Source organism: Danio rerio, chromosome 25 (genome assembly GCF_052040795.2).
Source record: "Danio rerio strain M-AB ecotype USA chromosome 25, GRCz13ab, whole genome shotgun sequence".
NCBI classification, from domain to species: domain Eukaryota; kingdom Metazoa; phylum Chordata; class Actinopteri; order Cypriniformes; family Danionidae; genus Danio; species Danio rerio.
Genome location: NC_141045.1, coordinates 24,057,130 through 24,080,266, shown reverse-complemented (window position 1 = coordinate 24,080,266; position 23,137 = coordinate 24,057,130). Strand labels below are relative to the sequence as shown.

General features: G+C 34.3%; 1 protein-coding gene across 5 annotated transcripts in view; it reads right to left on the bottom strand.

Moving 5' to 3' along the window:
- Nucleotides 1-23,137, bottom strand: part of abcc8 (ATP binding cassette subfamily C member 8) — a 131,278-nt gene that overhangs the window by 89,161 nt on the left and 18,980 nt on the right. For 4 of the 5 annotated variants that reach the window (XR_015525736.1, XM_087310752.1, XM_087310751.1 and 1 more), the window contains 8 exon segments: nucleotides 22,700-22,821; nucleotides 18,724-18,890; nucleotides 14,500-14,742; nucleotides 8,140-8,328; nucleotides 6,642-6,806; nucleotides 6,412-6,567; nucleotides 2,109-2,243; nucleotides 66-228 (listed from right to left, as the gene is read on the bottom strand). Coding sequence is in view for 4 of the 5 variants with exons in the window: in XM_087310752.1 (XP_087166878.1) it covers nucleotides 66-228; nucleotides 2,109-2,243; nucleotides 6,412-6,567; nucleotides 6,642-6,806; nucleotides 8,140-8,328; nucleotides 14,500-14,742; nucleotides 18,724-18,890; nucleotides 22,700-22,821 (1,340 nt within the window). In the remaining variant the exon portion in view is untranslated. 5 annotated transcript variants of the gene reach the window in all.

Below are 23,137 nucleotides of genomic sequence, written 5' to 3'. Positions count from 1 at the left end.
AACGATTTTAACAAGCGACACTTTTTTTCTGATATGTGGTAACTGTGAAAGCTGAGGCTTCTTACTGGATATAGACGTGTAGAGGGCAAAGGCCTGCAAGCTGGTGAGCTCCTTGCACCGGGTCTCCTCCACATTCGAGCAGAAGATGTGTTCCCAAGCGTACAGCTTCAGGAGTTTAATACCCCGCAGCAATTCGTTGGTCTTCTTCAGCCGCTCGCTGGAATACTCCTAAGCATCATCACATACATTATACATTAGTAACAATGCTACGGGAGATGAAAAACCTCTTGGGTGTTATTTGAGTTCAATATTTGACAAGATTTTCATTTGGACAAGACATAGGTTTACTATTATCTCTGGCAGAAATATAAAGCACATTACCTTAGCTTCTCAATCAACTCTGAACACAAAGAGTTAATAACACTGACCTTATTGTATAAATTCAGCCCATTCTAACAATGTGGATGATAAATCTCTGTTAAAGATGCTTTTCTATGTACACTTCACACAGGTGTGGGTATGCCAAACCATTCTTAGAAACACTCTATATGCACCGGATACTTTATTTAATCTCCATCTTAGAGGATTTCAATAAGGAAAACAATGTTTACTAAAGTGAATGTACCACAAATCGTATCAAACTACTTGCTTTTTCAAACTTAAATACCTCTTCTGCACAATGTTGCTCTGTCTTATGTGAAAAGTACTTTTATTATGTGTCTTGTTTAGTGTTTATAGTATTTGTATAGTTAGTAGTTCAGTAAGTTAGCATGCACAGGTTTAAAATAGCTTGTGTTCATATTTATGATTGTGTTTATTTATGTAGCACTGTGGTCCTGCGAAAAATGACTCACTTCTGCAGATCTATGTGCCCTCCAGAAACTTGCGTTCTGTGAATGAACGTCGCCTCGTGGTTCCATCCCAAAGAGGGAAAAAATCACTTTCGCGAACGCTCACGCTCAATCTGCCCAGTTGGTGGAATGAACTCCCTAACTGCATCAGAACAGCAGAGTCACTCGCTATTTTCAAGAAACGACTAAAAACTCAACTATTTAGTCTCCACTTCACTTCCTAATCTGCAATTGCCTATTTGAATATCACACTAACTGTACAAAAAAAAAAAAAAAAAAAAAAAAACCTACTAACACTTCCCTTCTTAGACTTTACAGACCTGAAACTTGCCTTTAGTACTTATTCATTGTTGCTCTTAGTTGTGTAAATTGCTTCCTTGTCCTCATTTGTAAGTCGCTTTGGATAAAAGCGTCTGCTAAATGACTAAATGTAAATGACATTACATTTTACTTTATTTAGCGGTAGATAAGGGCGATAAAAACGGTTACAGTATTTATCGACCGTACATCATTGTCAATGACGCTAAAAAATAGTTTGGTATGAAGTTTTGGCATGAAATGTTATAGTTTTATTAAAATGTGGCTGTAGAGCATGCAACTTGGAAGTAATGCCAATAAGCTTAGGGTGTACGTTTGTTATTTCCAATCGAGGGCACGCAACTTGTGCTCGCAAATAGGGAACGAACTGCACATGGTTTGCAAGCGGTGTGCATGTGATGTGCTCGTCTTTTTTAGGTAACTTACAGCTAGTTAAAAAGATGAATTATTTTTGTTTATTTTTATTTTTTTGTTTTTTGACTATTAAATCTATTTGACTTAGTATTGTTGGTAAATTAAAATAAAGTGGTTAAATGTAAAAAAATCTAATATACTTAAATCGGTTGTTAAAAAAAAAACTAATGTAAATAATTATGGATACCAAATGATATGAAACATGATATGATGATGGGGTTTTTTTAATGTTTTTTTGTCCAGTCCTATGTAGCGTATTGACAATGAAGCTCAACTTGACTTGATTTTACAAGCACAGCGCTCACATTGTAAAATTTATTTTGGAATTCTCTCCACGGAAGTACCCTTTATTGGGTGTCTTTATGTAATTGTGCAGGACTGTAATTGACGGATTGAGTCTGTTCTTAAATACAATAAATCCTTTTACAAATCTTAAGATGGCACAAGCACACTAAATAGAAAGAAAAACATCTCTATTCATTTATATGGCCTCATTAGGACATTAACCAAAATAAAGTAGCTCACCAATGTGCTTTTCTGTGCATCTGATAACTTGGTTGCCACAAAGTACTGCACTGGAGCCAGAAGAGTGATGATTGTGGCCCCTATCAAGGCACTTATTCCCAGGAGGTAGTAAAGGAGGATGATTCCCACTATGATCTGAAAGCAGAATGAAAACGCCTTTGTAATGCTTTCCATATTCAGTAGCCCTGTCGCAGTTAAATTTAGGGTTCCCACTCTAAGCCTTTTCCCTGACGTTTACTGAGCAAAAAGCAGACAACAACAACAAGAACAAAGACATTTAAAGGAATAGCTCACTCAAAAATTACAATTCTGTCATCATTCACTTAACCTTTACTTATTTCAAACATTAATGAGTTTACTATTAAACACAAAAGAAGCTTTTTTGAAGAACGCTGGAAATTTGTAACTAACTTCCATAGTATTTGTTTTTCTGACTATGAAAGTCGATGTTTTTCAGCTTTCTTTAAAATATCTTCTTTTGTGTTTGAAAAGAAACTCAAAAAGGTTTGGACAACCCAGGCTCGTCCTGAAAACATAGCCCTATTTAATTTACCAGCACCTACCTACTTCCCTAAACCCAAGCGACAGTGATTTGGAAAGCAATCCAGCAAAAGAAAAGCCCCCTGATTTTTACCACATTTTCAGATTTTACCACATTCTCACCCTGTTATTTACTTGTTTATTTAATTTTTTGGCATTTGTTTTTGTCTCACCCGCTTTCTGGAATTATTGTCCACCAGACTCAAACCCCGTTGTAGCAGTCAACTCCTCTCGGCATCTCAAGTCTGGCGACATTCGCAGTGAGCCAACAGACAAACTGGTAAAAGTGGGACAGCCATCCATATGTAGGGAAGCTGTAGCGTTTGTTTGAAAAACGAAATGAAGCTGATATTTACTTCTGGCTACATAATTTGCAATTTCCAGGAATGTATATAGGGGTATGTTCTTAGAATGAGCCTACGGAGCGGTTGGAATCAATTGAGGGTGAATAACTGATTCACTACTAAGGAATACACTATTGCTTTAAATTGTTTTGGCTATTGTTATGGCTAGGCAATTTTTTTGATTGCTGTTTTACTCCTCACTGTCAACCGGCAATCACTTAAACAACACAATAACAATGAATAATAATTCAAATAATTTTTTTATATTAAAATATCGATACATGTATATTTAAATTTGAACAAAAATAAATCACTGATATTCCATGATGATTTGAACAAAACCCATGGAATCTCCCGACTTTCAATGTCTGGAATTAATCTTTTTAAACGATTGTGTTATTCCAGAAGTTCAATGATGCATGGAAACCCTGTAGAATAGCCACTAGTAACCGCTTAACCACTAAAGTTGGATCCAAAGGTCACCGCTTTTTTGGTACCAACCAGGGCTGCAATATAAATAAATTCATCATCGATATTGAAATATGTGCATCTGCAATAGTCATATCGCAGGATCTGTAATGTCAAATCTGTATTATAATTAATCAAGAACCACATTTGAAAAGGCTTTTTGTAGGTCATCGCGATGCTTATCCATAAATTTACCAAAACGTTTATCATTTTCAGCATGTGTGTTTTAGGGATGTGCAATTAGGTTTCTAATTTTAAGAAAGATGAAGTGTATTTATCTGTTTCTACAATAAAGACTACACTGTATTATTTTACATTTGATTATTAAATTTGTGTATCTGAATATTGCTAGACTTCCATAAAATGTATATTTTATTCATACAGTATCATTGTTCAACGGTATTTCTCAGTGTTGGTGATCGGTTTATTATGTTTTATGTAGATGCACTCCCTTAAAAAAAACAATCCCAGTGTGTCTAAAGTGATGATTTTTTACCCCAAATAGACTTCTTAATTTCATCTGCTGCATTTATATTCAATGTCTTAATATATATCAGAGAAAAATAAAATATTGCAATGTCAGTTTTTTTTAATAACTTGTCTAATTTGTCTATATGCAATTAGTTTAACTATAAATAAGTTATTCTTCTTATTAACAACATTATAAACATTTTTAAAATTTATGCGAGAAAACAAGGCTGCCATGGAACAAATAACGGCATTAAATTATGATTGAAATAGCAATAGATTTTATGATTTAAACATAATTAAATATAGTTATTTAAATATAGTAACTATCAGCAACTATTTTTTTATTAGCAGCCATTATATTTATATATAGAGATATAACAAAACCGTATTACTATGGAGAAGCTGAGCGTGTAGTTTACATGCAGTGATGAAAAAAAAAGGTTGTTGTTCACTGAAAATACATCAGGGATCTAATCAAGGCAACAATGGGCAACCCCAGGAGCGAAGTACGTGCCATGCACAATGTAGAGACTTCCTAGTGCTTCTTGAGAGTGATGCATACATACAGTACACACATGCATGCATACATATATTAGAAAAAAATCTCTTTATGTTTTAAAAGAATAATTATTAAATGCTTGAATAATATAATTGTATTTATTTTAAGAGTTAATTATTATTGACTTATTGAATTTTCCCCATAGCTCAAATGAGTGCATTAATTATTTAAATGAGAGCACTTACAGTAGGTCCTCATCATTCAAGAGCCCCATTGACAAAAACACAAATTCCGTCAAGTGTTGCTCCATTTTACAAGATGAGATTTTCGAGGACAAAATACTGTCATTCACAGACTAAAAATAGATCTTCCAGAGGTATCTGGCATTTCACTCTCCCTAACCTCAGGAGAAACACATCCAATAGCAGGAAGAGTGTGACGAATACCGAGTGGGTTTGCAGCATTTTTACATTTTCTTTTCATTTGCTGTATATATTTCATTTCCTTTAAAAGTGTCAGCTTGATAAGAAAATAGGATGGGAATTTCTGATTCACTGAATTTTACCTATGAAAGGTGATTATTTATGTGATTATTTATATAGAGTTTTATTTCAATTACTGAATTATTGAATATTTTATTTGTGATCTATGTCGATGATTTTTTTGAGATCTGTGTTAACATTCGGTGTACATTTCATTTTTAAAAAGTTTGTTTTTATCTAAAAAGAAATTTATAAAGAGAATTCCTACATACAGTTATTATTGTTAGTGTGATCTACACAAATTGCCAAATTCGATGATTTTCTATAGAACTGAATTAATTGAAGTCTCTGAAACAGTCTTAATTTCGAAATATAATTAAATTCACTTTTGCAGGGATTGGACATGTTGAAGCAAAATCTCTTCCTATGTGGGTCAAGTACAGATAACAAACCATGTGAGGGAAATACCAGCTTCAGGCCAAGATTGAGATTACCATGTTATGGTGTGACAGCGTGGTTTCAATCCCATTATGTATATTGAATGGATTTAATAATATATACAGTTTCATACATGACTTTAAATGAATATTACCTAAACCCATATTACAAACAGGTTGGAAAACCACATCAGTTGGTTGGTGTTGGTTACATAACCTCACATGAAAAATACCTGAGCTGGCACTGCAAACTGGTTGGGATAGAGGAAGAAAACCCCGATTAGTTGGTTAGTGTTGGCTGGTGCATGACAATTCTAAACTTCCTATACCATCCCTAACTCATGGGGAATGGTAAAACTCCCTGTCATACACCACGCCCACCTAAAGGGTACTCTTGGTAGTGGAAACGCAAGCCTGATAAAGATGACCCGTACCAACCCGAACCGTACAGTACTGTACCAGTCAGTGGAAAAGAGCCATAAAAGAAGAAGAAAAAACACATTAGATGGTTGCTGCATGCCAATTCCATACAATATCCCCAGCTCCTCCTAGGTAATTTCTTATATCTGTTCAAGATATTTAGGGTGCAGGGGGTTATATTGAACAGATTTAATGATATATACAGTTTCATGGATGACCTCACATGAAGATTACTTGACCCGGCATTGCAAACAGGTTAGGAAACAGGAAGAAAAACTACATTAGTTGGTTGGTGTTGGTGAATGCATGCCAATTCTAAACTCCTTACACCATTCCAAACTCCTTTTAGCTCATTTCTTATATCTGTTCAAAGTATTTAGGTGGCAGAAGAAATTATATTAAATGGATTTAATAGTATATACAGTTTCATACATAACCTCAGATGAAGATTACCTGAACCGGCATTGCAAACAGGTTGGCACAGAGGAAGAAAATCACATTAGTTGGTTGGTTTTGGTAGGTGCATTACTTCCTTAACTCCCAACATGCATGAAATTCTCACCATCCCTAACTCCTCCTAGCTCTTAAGGTACTTAAGATATCATATATAAATAATAATAAATACAGTTTGATGAAGATTACCTGAACTGGCATTGCAAACAGGTTGGGACAGAGGAAGAAGAACCACATTAGTTGGTTGGTGTCTATGGCAACAAGGTTGCAAATCTGACCCACAGACATTCCCCCCATGGACAGGTTGGAGGTGCAGAGTCGCATTATTTTATTGAAGATCTTTGTCTGGAAGTAGAAGGATTAGCATATTATTTTAAGGGACTTGGGCAATCAAAAGTCACTGAATTCAGTGTACTGACCTGTATGGCTCCTCTCAAGTTGATTCCAGTCTCAATGGCAACGTAGTAGGAGGCCTGAAGGAAAGTTCTCTGGAGAAGCAGGGCAAAGAACAAGAGCACGGCTAGTACATAACCATTGGCAAGGAACTCCTGGGAGGAGATGAAGTACATTCCAAGATGCTTCACCTGAAACACACCAAGGGCCAGGCAAGATTGTCAGAAATCACTTAAAACACACAGTGAGAAATTTACCATTAAAAGTGTCAAAGAGTGATTTAATCCAATATGCTCAATTGTTCTCTAATATCTTTATAGTATTTTGGTTTTGACCATATTTGGAATGGTCATGAATATTAATGAGCTCTGCTCTCACACTCTGTAGCCTATACAAGTGCACACGTAATAAAAATTATGAACAGAATTGGTGACAAAGGGCAACCCTGCTGGAACATGCACTGGAAACAAGTTTCACTTATTGCCGGAAATGCAAACCAAATTTCTACTCTGGTTATACAGGGACGAGGTGGCCCTTAACAGAGTGCCTCTGAACCCCATACTCCCAGAGCACCCTCAGAGAATGCCACAAGGGACATGGGTGAAAGCCTTCTTTAAGTCCACAAAAAACATATGAACTGGTTGGGCATACTCCTATGAACCCTCGAGCACCCTGATGAGCTGGTCCAGTGCACCATGGCCTGGACAAAAACCGCATTTTTTCTTCTGGATCCTAAGTTCAACCATTAGTCGGATTCTCTTCTCCAGTACCCTGACATAGACTTTGCCAGAAAGGCTGAGGAGTGTGATCCCCCTAATACTATGACGCTAACTTGTCTCCGATCAGCAATTTTCCACCAAAGAAAGAGTGCTGGAAACTAATTAGAATTCCAATATGCAAAACATACCATGTAATTACAGATTAATAAGGAATGAAGGAGCCAAACGGACCAACACTAACAGAATTTTAAATTCCTTCAATGCATTCAATGCAAGGAATTTAATCAGTACTACTATGCAAATGGGAAAAATTAAGCTTCTTAAACTCATTTAAAATGCCATTGGCGAGTGAATAGTGGATTCAATTTATCTAGAACATGTCAGCTATGTTGAGAACTGCTACTCTGAATAACACACATTATTAAAATTTTGTATTTGTAAATGAGAACTAATTATCAGAAGTGGGTTCCGTCAAAGCTAATTTTCAAAGTGAAGTGAATTACATCATGCAAAGACATGAAAACAAGCTGAAACCTGCCCACTGGAAGACATCCAGACATTATGCTGTTCAGCTTTTTAATAATTAATGGCAGGCACATGACGATAAAACGCTTTGTAACACAAGAGGGAAATGTTACATGAAAAGACGCAGCCATGACCTTAACTGAATCCCTCGCAGAAACTGCTTCTAATTTTACCTTCAAAATACCCCACTAGACAGCCAACAACTCAATTTTAATTTTGTCAGATTTTTGATGGTTTTGCATGTTGTTCTGATAAGTGTAAAATATATAAATGTTCTTACTGGTGGCAGAATGGTGTGGTTCTCTTTACTGAGATGGTGAACGATGCCTGAGATGCAGAGTGGGCCAGCAAAGCCAAGAAGATCTGCCATGAAACGGTAGGTGATGCTGAGGATGAGAGGCTTTCCGAAGGCCTGTCGAAGAGCTGCCCAGATCCACTTAGACCCCTGTGGCGGAGTGTCTTGGGGACCCTGAATATGTAACAGCAAAAATAAAAAACAAAAAAACATAAACAATGTCATTTATTCCCATTTTTATACACTCCAGTTTCCAGAAAAATGTCAGAACGCATTAAAGGTAAAAACAAAGATGTCCACATACTGCAATAGGATACAAGTAGCCCTAAACTAAACAAACTGCTTACAAACACTGTAAGACCAAGTATTCCAGTTCCCACTTTAATTACATCAAATAACTGACATTCATTCATTTTCCTTCGGCTTCGTCCATTATTTATCAAGGGTTGCCACAGTGACCGCTAACTATTCGAGCATATTTTTTAAGCCACATTCACACTACTGACTCTACACAACAAAGTGACTGTTTATTTCAACGTAGAGTGAGAGACTTCCAGCGACCTCCATCTACGTGAGAGACAGCGATCGTTGGCAACAAGGTGGGCATGTTGAGAATTCTTCAACTTTCTGCAAATGATGAGCGACTTTCTTAAGCGACAGCCAATAGGAATACCAGTAGAGCTCAAGTGATCATCTCTCAGCTCGCTCAGAGGCCGGTTGTATTATTTGTGCTGACCTACACAGACTTGCATTTGCAGCAGCCCGCCACCCAGAGCGACAGGCTACTACAAATTCGCTGCTTGTGTAAATGAGGCATCACGCAGCGGATATCCTACCAGCCGCAACCCAGTACTTGGAAACATCCAAACACTGTGAGTGAGATAATCAGACACACCCTGACGCATTACCTGCCTCGAGTCTAACGAAGGAGACCTGAAAGCTAAAAGGAGTAGAGACGTGAGTGCTAGACGAGAGAGGGCCGGGCATGGACATATTATGTGACTGTTGCTTTCAGTTTGTTTTGTTTAATTTGTTATTAAATTATGTTAAAGTGCATTGATTTTCTGCCTCCTATTTCCCCGCGGCCAGGTGGCTGTTAACATTATTACATGTTTTTTTGGTATTTTTATAGACAATCCGAGAACCATGATGACTATAAGAAGAATGAGAGAGCTCTAATATTTCACCTTAAATATTTTAATTTCTGTTCCAAAGACAAACAAAGGTCCCAGGGGTTTGCAAGGACAGAAACACTTTTACAGTCTTCAGAATAGGTAAAAGCAAAAGAAAAATAGGTATAAAAGAAATAGAAATTATACTGGCATTCACTACAAGCAATTTTTTAACACCAAGCCTAAAACAATTGTTAAAAATTCCAATACTGTTGGAAATGCACTATAGACCATTTCGAGGGATGTAGTTCTTTTTAACATTTTTTTTTTACATTTATAAAGCTTCAGAGAATTCAAAAAGAGCCACAAATTGATATATATTGGTATGATAGTTGTTTTAACGTTAAGTTATGATTGATTTGCTTCTTTATACAGTTATCAAATAATTTGATAACAAGCAGGAAATGTACATGGGCCAATGTTTGACCACATTCAAATGATCGATACAAATTACGTGGGATTATGCCTACATCTGGCAACAACCATTATTTTTTTAAAAGTATTTTACTATACTGCATAAAAACAACCAAGGCTCATTCTGAAAACACACCGTTACATACATTTCTGAAGAGCACCAAATACTTTCCAGAAGGCACGATTTTTGCACTGTGCATTCTTTTTTAAGGTCTCAATTTCTCTTAAAAGTGCCATTGCCACCTACTGTACTTGCTTAAATCCACCAGAGGCTGCTGTGTACACTTTTAAAGATCTCAAATATATCTCTGGAGTGCCAATCGCTTCTGTCATTCTTGTGTAGATCCACCGCTGTCGACTAACTGAATGACTGACTGACCGATTGACTGACCCACCCTCCTTCCCTAAACTTAACCAATAATGTTTTCAAAAGCGCCGATTGACCTGCCCATTACCTTCCCTAATCCCAGCCGACAGTTTTAAAAAGCAATCCAGAAAAATAAAAGCCCTCACTTGATTTTTACCACATTTTCAGATTGGATAACTTTCTCACTCTGTTATTTATTAGTTTATTTGATTATTTTTGGCTTCTGTTTTTATCCTATCCGATTTCTGAAACCATTGTTCACCGGACATCATTGTTCACCGTCATTGTGGTCAACCCTCTCCGTCTCAAGTCTGCCGGCGTACATGGCAAGCTACTAGTCAAACTGGTAAAAGCGGGAGAGCAGTCCATACAGAGGTAATCGGTCAGCTGGTAAGTGTGATAAGGAACAGCGTCATACCGCCCCATAGCATTCATTTTAGGAATGAAATGCAGCCATACATACTTCTGGCTACATAATTCGCGATCTCCAGAAATGTATATAGGGCTACATTTTCGGAATAAGCCTATATTGATAAAAATGTTGAATGAAAGACTGAATAAATACATTTTTAAAGTGTTAACCCTATTCTATATTAAAGTTTAATGGTTTTGGTTAATATTTTGAACGATATTTTTTAGTCATCTTAACTTACATCAATCAAACTGACTACAAATATTCAGTTAAAATTTGCATAACTTAAAAAATTTTTTGAAACCTAATTAACTTATTAAAATTGTTAATATTGATTAATTTTAATATCTTAACTGTGTTTATACACACTCATGGTCAAAAACACATTTAATTTTCTCTTAATATACATTTTAAATAATCTAATTTCTCACAGAATCTCCAACAATGCATTTGATTTGTTTTTTCTGAAGCTTTTCTTTCTGCTACCTGAAACTGGGTGCACAAACATTGTAACTGTGCACAAACACGTAACTACACACGTCATTTGCTCTTTATTCCCATAAGAACAGACATAAAGAGGTCCTTCACCCTTGTGAGGGTCAAAATGTCACTGTATTCACAGAGCAAAAGGAACATCTTCCGTTTTTCAGTGTTTTGAAGACATGTACACACTCTTTACATGATAATTCAGTGGTATTCCACATCTGTCTTCATGTGGTTTGTGACGTACGTGACTTTTCACCCAAGCGTCATTCTTTTCAGCATCAAAGAGAAAGACGTTATTCCCAAACCGACTGAGAACAGACAGCCGGATGTGCTTTATATTTAAACATCTACTTCTGAGAACATTTTGATGAAGTATGATAGTATCCTGCTACACTGCTGCTTTGTGTATTTTTTAAGTTGAATCAAGTTAAATTTAAAGGCCATTTCAACTTACATCAAATAAACTGGCTTAAAATATCAACATACAGAACATATGTTTCATTTAATAGGTAAAGTTGAAACCTGGTTAATTTTAAATTAACTATTTTACTGTGCAGAATGTATAAGTAAGGTTTTTGTATATGTTGAGCATTCAAATGTTTACCAAATAGTAGATCATATAGGTTTGCAATCACATGGTGACAAGCAAAATTCAGATGGAGGGCAGGAAGTAAAAAAAAAACTGAATGGGAGACATGCATTAGGGGAAAGTTTGTTATTTGTAATTTAGACTATATTTCGAAGGAGATACATTTGTTGGGCATGATCCTTATATTATGAAGATGACTGTGTTTTCTACTAAACTAAAACATATTTGCCTGAAATCGAGTCAGTGGTTACTGTAAGCTATTACATGAAAAAAAATATTATAATAAATACTAGTGTTTTGAAGCATACTATAGATAATTACTTGAATTCACCTGTCAATTATAAGGTTGCTGTGGAACAACACACCTGTACTAATAAGCAAATTATCCAATAGGCTTCAGTTTTCTACACTATAACTATACACCATCACAATGCACCACCAGTTAACACTAAAGCTATTTATTACAGTTTATTATACTACAGTATTCTGTAGCAATTATTAACTAACAGTTATACTATATTGCAAAACATGGCAGGGTAATTTATTTATGTTCTCCTCGATTTTATATATGTGTGGTGTTTGTATCATTCATTCATTCATTTTCTTTTCAGCTTAGGCCCTTTATTAATCAGGGGTCGCCACAAAGGAATGAACCGCCAACTTATCCTGCACGTTTTTACACAGCAAATGCCCTTCCAGCCGCAACCCATCTCTGGGAAAGTGTTTATACCCGATTTATATATAATATATCAACATATACACATCGCTAGGCCTGTATATAATTTTTATTAGTGCTGTCAAACAAATTATTGCAATCAAAAAAAGCTTGTATACATGGATGTACTGAAAAAATGTTTATTATATGCAGCCTTTTATTCTGTTTTTCAGCCAGTTACTTGTATTTTTTCCGCTTTATGAGCAAAATCTTTTGGAAGTCAAAAAAATTTGTTCAGCATTTTAGCCAATTTAAATAATTATACACAACATAAACCAGAAACATTTTGATGTTCTGATTGCGATTCCTATGGAGAAGAATCACTTCCTGCCCTTCATCTGAATTTCGCAGCTCATCAATGATGTCATGTGAAAACAAATGTGGGAGACCCCTATTTTAACATTCAAAATACTTAAACACTTTAAAAAGTGTGACAAGAGCAGACATACATTTTTTTAATTAACAAAAAATGGGTTGATTGACCAACAAATGTGATCTACTAAGATTTAAAATGTTCAAATTAAACTGAGATTTTTTTTTCAAATTTTAATCTTTGAATGCAAAGTTTATTTTCTTTTAGTATTTGCAATACATAAAAGGTCATTCTGTATATAAATCTTATAATTATATAAATATAAATCCATTTCTGACCAAAATGCTGGATAAAATGTGTTTAATACCGGAAGGTAATTACCTTAGGCATTTCAAGTAGCTCTAATTACATACAACTTTAATGATTAATAAAATGTAAAAATAAATAAATAAATAAATAAATAAATAAATAAATAAATAAATAAATAAACAAAGGTTTAAGAAAACATTTATCTACATTGGTTAATTACGAATATTATTAAGCTACAAGAATACTTGTGTGTGTGCAAATAATAATAATAATAATAATAATGACTTTATGTGATTTGAAACAAAGCATAGGCACATCCAAAGAAGTTATGTGCACATAAAAGTGTTTTAATGTCTTGATAATATTTCGATTAAACAACCAAAGGCATATGGTCAGTTCTGATGATGCGTTTTTAGCATTTTTATAGACAATTCAAGAACCTTGATGACTATATGATGGTCGAGGGAGCTCACAGATTTGAACTAAAATATCTTAATTTGTGTTCTGAAGACAAACGAATGTCTCAGAGGTTTGAAAGGACAGAAACACTTTTACAGTCTTCCGAATAGGTAAACGTGAATAAAAAATAAGCGTCAAAGAAATAGAAATTATACCGGGATTCACTACAAACGAGCCTAAATAAAGTTGCTTAAAATTACAAACATTTTGGTAATACACTATAGACTATTTTGAGGGATGTTAACAAAAACCATGGTCCTGATGTAGTTCCTATAAGTTCTATAAATTCTGAGAATCCAAAATGAGCCAAATGTTGATAAACAATGTTATAACCATAATGATATGATATTTGTTTCATCATCAAATTGGTGTTTGTTTCGTTTCTTTTTTTATTTATGATTTATTTAAAATTTTTACAATTTACAAACATATCAAACAACTCTTATAGAAACAATTAAAATAAATAAATCTATGAAAATAATAATAAAATAAAACCCAATTACACGACTAAATGAATGGCAGTTTTCTACATTTATGCAACAATCTCAATGCTACAAATCGAGTGATGAAAGATTACAAACTGCTGTAATATTATTGTCAAAAGCTAGTAAAGGTGATCAGTCTAGATCTAGCTGGAGAGTTTTAACACGAGAAAAAAGGGCTTCTAAATTTTAACAAACTTTCTGTTATGTCTTTGAAGGGAGTATCTAATCTTTTCTAGTTTCACAAAATACAAATTATTTTTCAGTCACCGTGTGTGCGTGGCTTGGGGCTTTTATAGCTTAATATAATTGGCCTGCACAGTCACCTGATCTAAATATTATTGAGCCAATTTGAGGTGTTTTGAAGGATTGAGTAAGGAAAAGTTTTCCTCCATCAGAATCACATAGTGACAATCACTATTCTGCAAGAAGAATAGCTCAAAACAGCCAACAAAAATCACTCTAGCACTTTATAATATTAACAATAGTAAAGTGTAATATAAATATGTTTAGAGCACATCCTTTATTATTGAGATAAAAATAGGAATTAGCTTAAAATACTATCCTAATAATCCTAACAGATAATAATGTAAAAATACAATGACAGATTCTTAAACTGTACAGTACCTTCTGAGCTTCAAAGGCCTGGCGGAGCTTAATGTAGTTGGTCAGAGCTCTCATAGCGATTGGTAGTCTGCCGATGACCTTCAGATCAATTGGACGTCTGTGTGCTGAAGTGATAAAGGTGTTCATCCACCAGTATGTGCTCTTAGACAGTAGGTTTACAAATGGCTGCAGGAATCGGACCCCTAGATCCTGCAAATCTTCTGGGGGCTTCACTTCAGTTGCATGTGCAAAACACATATATCTCTATTGAAGAAAAAAAAAACAGAAGGTCTAGTCAAAAATTCTTGCATTGACTGTACATGATATAAAGTGGCAGTTTAAAAGCAATGTTTCTAATCTCAACATTAACAAAACCGGTTTAAGAAGAGTAATTTTTCTCTTAAACTTACTAGCTTCAGGCGTCCTATAAATAGACAATGAATTTTAATTGAATAAGTTAAGAGACTAATTAACAATGGAAAAAATTAAAGATTAAATGGCTGTTTCATCTACAAAAGTTAGAAAATATAATAAATGTGGCAAAGGGGATCTTGCTTGCTTGAAAAAAATCTTTTGTAATCAAATCAATTAAAATATTTTGAACAATGCAACAAAAACATTAAAATGAATACAAATATGAAAACTGCTTAAAGTCACTAAACTAAATATTTATTGAGTATAGATTTTGGTAACATTGTAATAGTCTCTCTTTTAAAAAGAAAATATTGTTTAAAGGGGCTAATAATACTGATTTTTTTTTAATTCAAACATTTGGGTAATGTTTGGAAAAAAAATAAACACCGAAAAAAAAAAATCACAGAAGGGCTAATATTTTTTTTTCTATAACTTTTTGTACAGTATATATCGTCCCCTTGGATTTATAAGGTTCTACCTGATTTCTGAATGATTTAGAGATATTGAGGTTCAAAGTTTTTGCATTACATATAGCAAAAATAACTCAATTTTGACAAAAATGTCAGATAGAACCTTTTAATACTAAGGTGATGAGATCTATCTATTTATCTATCTATCTATATATATGTATATGTATAAATATACAACAATTCTGTCTGGTTCTCGAATCTGATTGGCTGATAGCCGTGATATATTAAAATAATATCAGCACTCATATAGCCTCTTCACCTTTGCATACAGTATTACTTCACCCACACAAGTGGAAAGCAGAGGACTGCAGTTTGACAGATATTGCACCTGTTGGACAACATAATGTACTTTTAAGGCTTTTTCTATGTAATAATAATAAACTATGCAGTTTATTTAGAAAGATAGTGCCTATTTTAAATATTTATAAATTTCGGAGATTCAGCGCGTTGGTGGCCAGCCTACCATACTGCGCAGAACAAAGATGTTTGACGTTCTGCCACAAGATGGTGACAGAGAAATATTGGGAAATCTCTGTAGACTGATGGCATTTCATGCCGTTTAGCCTTGTAATCTTAAAATGTTAGCAAAATCACCTGTTTTGTCATCACTTCAGACATGATGCTAGAGAATCTTTTAAATACTAGCTCTAAAGGGATGTTTGTGAGGTCCAATATTAACAGTTTCTGCTTTTCTGACCAGCTTCAGATGTGAATGCACAGCAGAAGAAAATTGTTCCTCTTACAAAATCATTTTTGAGACTCTCCATGTTTGATTTTTTTTATATACACAATTATGCCATCAAACTGTTGTAAAACACATTATCACACTCATAGCAGTGCGATATGGCTGTATATCCTCACTGGTGGCATACTATGACCATGGCATGTGGCCTTGTGCCAATGCACGCCTACCACCAGTGCCAATATACCGCATGGGATATTGCTTATATAATGACTGATAAAAAAAAAAAAAAAAAAAAAATATATATATATATATATATATATATATATATATATATATATATATATATATATATATATATATATATATATATATATATATATATATATAGTAATAGTAGTAAATAAATATAAATACCCTTTATTTACTGTTGAGGCTTCATAGAATAAAAATGTTCTTCTGATGTCGGGTTTGAAGGATATTGGAAAATGGTAAATACTTTGTATTCTGACAGATAACACTAAAATTAGGAGACTGGACTGGATTCACTTCAGTACATCCCGAATTCCCTCTAGTCTGTCAGGCTGACAAAGCATACGTGATCTGACTTTTGTATTCCCTGAGACTGCAATTTGAGGATACAGTGAGTAATTCATGTTCAAAGTCTGAAGAAAGAGACAGGGTTCCCGCTTTAAGCCAAGTATCAAAGTCGATGACCCTTAACTGACTGAAAAAGCAGAATTTTTATGGCATCTAATGGATAGAAAAACAGGCCTCTATTTTGCACACGCACACACACACACGCACACGCACACACGCACACGCACACGCACACACACACACACACACACACACACACGCACACACACACACACATACTAATAATTAGTGCTGGGCAAAGAATAATTACATTCATTGATTAATCACATGCAAAATAAAAGGTTGCTTTGACATAATATGTTTGTGTACATTATTTATATTTGCTATGTTTATGTAATACATACATAAATTAAAAAAACTATTCACAATGGTGTTACATATATATATATATATATATATATATATATATATATATATATATATATATATATATATATATATATATAAATATATATATATATATATATATATATATATATATATATATTTAAATTTATGTATAATTTGTATCATATACATTTATATATGTCCAAACGTTAATTATTTTTTTCTCAAACATATGTATACATGTGTTTATGTGTATGTACATAATGAATATACACAGCACACAGATGTACATTTATTTTAGATGTGATTAGTCATAAATAATCATAATCATTGCCCAGCACTATTAATAGTTTAATATTAAAACAATATGTTAAAATAATAACAATATTAAAATGTTTGGCCACTTTCAGATCATCAATTGATCATGTACTAATATTTTTTCTTTATTTTTGTTTCTAAATCTGAGGTACTTACTGTTTGTGTGACTGTGAATAGTTCCCTTTTTCATATTTCACAGCTCAATAGTAGTTTTACAAATCTACACTTAGCTTTTCAGTAATCTACTTTTTATCACCCGGCCTTTAAAGTGGTCATTTTAAACCCAAGGCTCTTAAAAGGTACCTATTATGCAAAACACAACTTTTATGAGGGGTTTAAACACAGTTGTGTGGTGACAGTGTGTGAATACAGCCAGCCTCTAATGGTAAGATGGAATTAATTAATTAACAACATGCATCTGTTCAGAGTTCCAGGGATTATACACACCACAGACACAGCTGAAGCTCATTCATTCATTCATTACCCGGACTATAAAGAGAGCACTCATACACACGTCTGTGCTGAGTCCTGTTTTACTGATTGTACACATTATGACGTGTCTTCCTTGCCATCAGTGTTTGAACCTCTCTTTGTTTTATTTGTTTTACGTTGTATGCACTTCTGTTGTCAGCGTACCCAATCACATTACAATCTCATATGAATTTAAAGTGACAGTCACAAATATGGCACAATTTGGATCAAAGCCAAAAAGAGGCAGTTTTAAAGAGTTATAACACATTATTTATGAGGTGTTTTGAGCTGAAACTTCACATACACACTCTAGGGCAGGGGTGGACAAACTCGGTCCTGGAGGGCCGGTCTCCTGCACAGTTTAGCTCCAACTCTAATCAAACACACCTGCTTAAAGATTTCTAGTGATCTTGAAGCCACTGATTAGCATGTTCAGGTGTGTTGGATTAGGGTTGGAGCTGGAGTTTGCCCACCTCTGCTCTAGGGACATTAGATACTTATTATTTAGATTACATTTTGTTAAAAGGGACATAGTAAGTCCACAATTAAATTGATATTATTCTGAACCTTAAATAACAGGTACAGTCTGATGATTGCATTTGACTTCAGTGACTAAAAGTTGATGAGCCGAAAAATATAACCAAACCATAACAATAGCTGACAAAACAGCATGATACTGTATTTATAAAAAAATACAACATAGAAAAATGACATTTTGGTTAATGAAAACTACAATTAACTCGACAAACAAAACTGCATAACATTCTATGACTCGAACACAAATATATCCAATTTCCCTGACTTTTAATAAAATTGCATTATATTTCATGGCCTGTGGGAACCCTGAAAAGAACTGAGAAAGACTGACCAGGAACAGAAACCGCACAGACACACATTATTTACCCTACTGAAGATGACGTTGATTTCCACAGCCAGCAGGAGACCGTATAGAAGGGTAAGCAAGCCAGTGATCCCGAACCGCAGCTGTCTCAGTCCAATGCCGTGCTCGGTGTACTTGGCAAACTTGATTGTTTTAGAGACGAATGCCAGAACCCAGTAAATGAGCAAAGCTGTGAAAGAAAGCCAGTGAATATAATGATGAATGACATCAAATTCTCTTCACACATTAGCACTAAAAGGCATAAATCTCTGCTGGTTCTGCTCAGCAGGCCAAACTTTGTTGTTCTAGCTAGATGTTCTTTGATAGGATGATAAGTATGGTTGGAGTCTTTTTCACAAAGTTCTGCCATCCCAAATAAATATTGCAGTCAATGAATGTTGAATGCCCACAGCTGCCAAAATAACAATACCAGTGAATTGCAATCCCTCACTATCCTCGCAAGTGGGTTTTAAATATACAAACAGCACACACCAATGGGCCTATATAAACACTAGCACATTGACAAAATTAAAGGGCACCTATGATGCAAAATCAACTTTTGGAAGCTGTTTGGACAGATTTGTGTGTAGGTATAGTACATATTGGAATGATACAAACACCAAGTGTGAAGTGTCATTTTTTTTTTCCTGACATTAAATCAGGGTCCAAATCTTAATAATAATCAAGATATTCGGTTATGTTCAGTAATATGCCTCACTGAACCAAATTTATAGATTTAATTCAATTACATCTAATTTATTAATCAAACTTGTTATTACGTTTTCAGTGCTTCGAGGGATATTGATTGATTCTCAATGACATTTGTGACATTAAATAAACGGTGACCGGTTTGGTTTCCTGCCAGGTTTTGGTTTTTCTGACCATGAAAGACTCCCTGTTTTTTATTTTACTGTTTAACCTCCATGTGTAAGCTAGTGTATAATAAAATACAAACTATGCATCTAGTTTTACAGATACTAACAAACACTTTTTTTAAAGAAGTATGTTTTGTAAACACTTGTGAACTGTCTGTTGGTGCTTTAGATCTGCTAGTTTCAAATCAATGAATTAATATTTTTGGCTCAAACATGCATTCACAATGGTATGAACCATCATAGGGGTGGTCAACTGTATATTGAAGTTATTGATTATTTTAATTATTAAAATTATTTAAGATACAGATCAGAGCAAACTATTTCTTAACTATTAAAGGGCAGACCCCCCATACATCTTGTTTTGATGTCCATCAGGGGGGGGATCAAGTTTTGATTAGGGGGTCAGACCCCCCCCCCCCCCCAACCCCCCCCCCCCCCTGTAATTCGCAACCTAAACTGGATCTGCTTCTTCCCTGTATCTGTCACTGACTGCCATTTATGCTACATAACACACAAGATGCAGCCACACACATAGAAACAGTGAGTGGGGAGAACAAGCTCATTTGTATTTAAAGCACAGACTACAATAATAGCTTCACTTTGCTTTGAGGCTAAATTGGGCATATTCTGCATTGTATAATATATAATCTGATGTGTGTTTTTAGCTGAAACTTTACAGATACATTCTGGAGACACTAGACTCATCTTACATCTTGTAAAAGGAGTAAAATTGGGGCTCTTTAAAAATGCACTATAATGTTTTATAGTAATTTATTCACTGGTTTAATTTCAACAATTACCAACTGAGGAGATGGGAACAATGTTTGGTAGCATAATCAAGTCTATTCTTGGTTCAATTTTGGAGACCGCCACATTAAGAGATTCTGTACTTAGTTTTAAACAAAAAGGTGTCAAAAGGGTGTCAGAAAGTTTAACATGATGCAACTAAAACTCCAATATGCTGCAACTAATAATCTTGCTGTTTCGTAAATATAATATATTCAACCCAGGATTTGCAATCAAATGGACAAAAATCAAAAGGTTGATGGGTTTTTATTCGCATGTTGTTGTTTTTAATGTAACTAGTAATGTATAATAATTTAGTGCATTTTTTGGGAAATCACCGAGCGACCTAACCCCCCCTTTAATCTTTAGACTTGTGGTTCTCAAAATGGGGGTCATGATCCCCAAAGGGGGTCCTACGACAATTGGTATTTGTGTGCGCTATTGTTCGAACCTTTTGTATATAGATAACCTCCTCAGAGGATAGTGGGGGTTGTAAGTCACTGGCATTGAACTTTTGAAAAAACCCTGATCTAGGCAATGTTAAGACGATCCAAAATTATTCTAAATAACAATTTCATTCTGGAAAAGAAACTGTTGTTGGAAAATATCAGTAGGAATGTAACCCATTTTTTGATCTGTGTAAAGCCATGTGTAGAAAATATTTTCTGCCTATATTACAAATGAATTATTAAAACGGCTGTAATAGCCTCATTGATGTGAGTCGTGCTTTAGCTCACTATATAAAAAGTTTAGATTACTCCATCAAAAGTGATTCGTTGTCTTAACTCAAATAGGGTGAGTAAACCTAGTACATTTAAGACTATTAGCTGACTTTAAAAAGTGAGTTGCTTTCAAATGAATAATTTCTATATAGAACAGTTAGTCTATATGAATAGTTTCTCTGCTGCAGAGCCATCGTTTGAACTGCATTAGTTATAACATAAAACACCCATAATGATGCTCTAAACAGGGTGGAGTAACAACTTCTTTAGAGAGGAATCTCATAAGTTCTTTGTGGAAATAATATTTTTTTTCCACGCACATGCATTTAAAATAAAATCCAATATTAGTTTTGCTAAAAACATGCACTCATTTTCCAAATTAGTTGAATATGTAAATGGCACATACTGTATAGGGCCTATGTTCCCTTTACAAATATTATAAGAATATTACATAATCTATTCTAAAACATTAAACCACTTACAAAAGCAATCAAGTATTCTAATTTCATATATAAATCATATAATAAAAAAATAATAAGGCTATTTATTTTAAAAAAAAATTTATATGTAATATTTATTAAAAATCCGACCTTAATAATATTATTGATAAGATTAATTGTGATGATGATGATGATGATGATTATTAAGTAGGATATTGTTTATTTATTTATTTATTCATTTATTTTTAAAGTCTACTTTTACGAATTGAGACATGCAAACCACTGCAGAAATGTTCTAACCAACAGGCCCATTGCATATACAGTAAAGATACTTAATAAATTACCTATATTATAAATTAAAAGCATTAACGTATGCTAGATATATATTTTTTGTTTTCAAAAGCTTTGGAGACGTAACATAAATTCCACTTTCAAATAATAGCTCACCTATAGCTTTTGCCATAAGGCTGTGTTCAAAATGACATCGATGTCTTCAAAGTGCACTGCGAAGGGAGCGCAATTGTAAACATGAAGATTGCTAAAATTGATTTGTAAAAATACTTTGAAAACAATTTACAGCTAAGAGTGATGACTTTAATACTTTTTTATTTTTAATCATTCCAAGTTCTAAATGTTAGAATGTTCTAAATGAATAGGGCATATGGGGGATAAGTGGGACTGGAACACAGTCAGGAAACAAGTTTCTAAGTACAGCTCCAGAGGTGTTGTTGCAAGTGCACAAGGTTCCGACGCAGTTCGTTGGAACGATAAATTTGGGAAACGGCAAATTAACAAACTATTTTTGTAACAAGGGAACTTGTGACCTTAGTTTGCTAATGATGGTTTTGGAAAAGCACCCCTAAACTGAACTGATCTGAACTTCAACTCTGAAAACTGGACTGACACTATTTCAATTTCCTAGAACTTCTATGTTAAGCTGCTTTGACACAATGTACATTGTAAAAGCACTGTAGAAATAAAGATGAATTTAATTCAATTTAAAATGAATAAGTAAATGAACATGCAAAATTAAGTTGTCCATCACTTTTTAAGTTAAGAAAAAAAAGAAAAGTAAGTAATTACTTTTTTACAATATATGAATAGCACATATGCTACATACAAATAAAAGAACACTCAATGTGAAACAAGAAAAGACATTATAAAGTTGACACATACTTATCAGGAGTTTGGGGAAGTTGGAGGTCTCTATGTTGTGATAGTAGATGATTGATGTAATGGCAGCCATGAAGGCCAAGCATGAGGGCATGTAGAGGTGCAGGTGGACAGACTGATTAAACCTGAGAAAGAGAGAGAGAAAAACAACACAGATCCATTTAGAAATCATTGCTAATGTATTAATTGGACTATGACCTTATATAGATTTCACTATTTTTATAATTAATTAACTAATTAGTCCCTTATTCATCAGAGCTCAAGTTTTTCAGCATGTGTTTTACAAAGCAGATGCCCTTCCAGCCACAACCCCGTACTGGGATACATCTATACATACACTCATACACTACAGTCAATTTAGTTTATTTAATTCACTATACTGCATGTCTTTGGAATGTGGGGGAAACTGGAGCACCGAGAGAAAACCCACACGAAGACAGG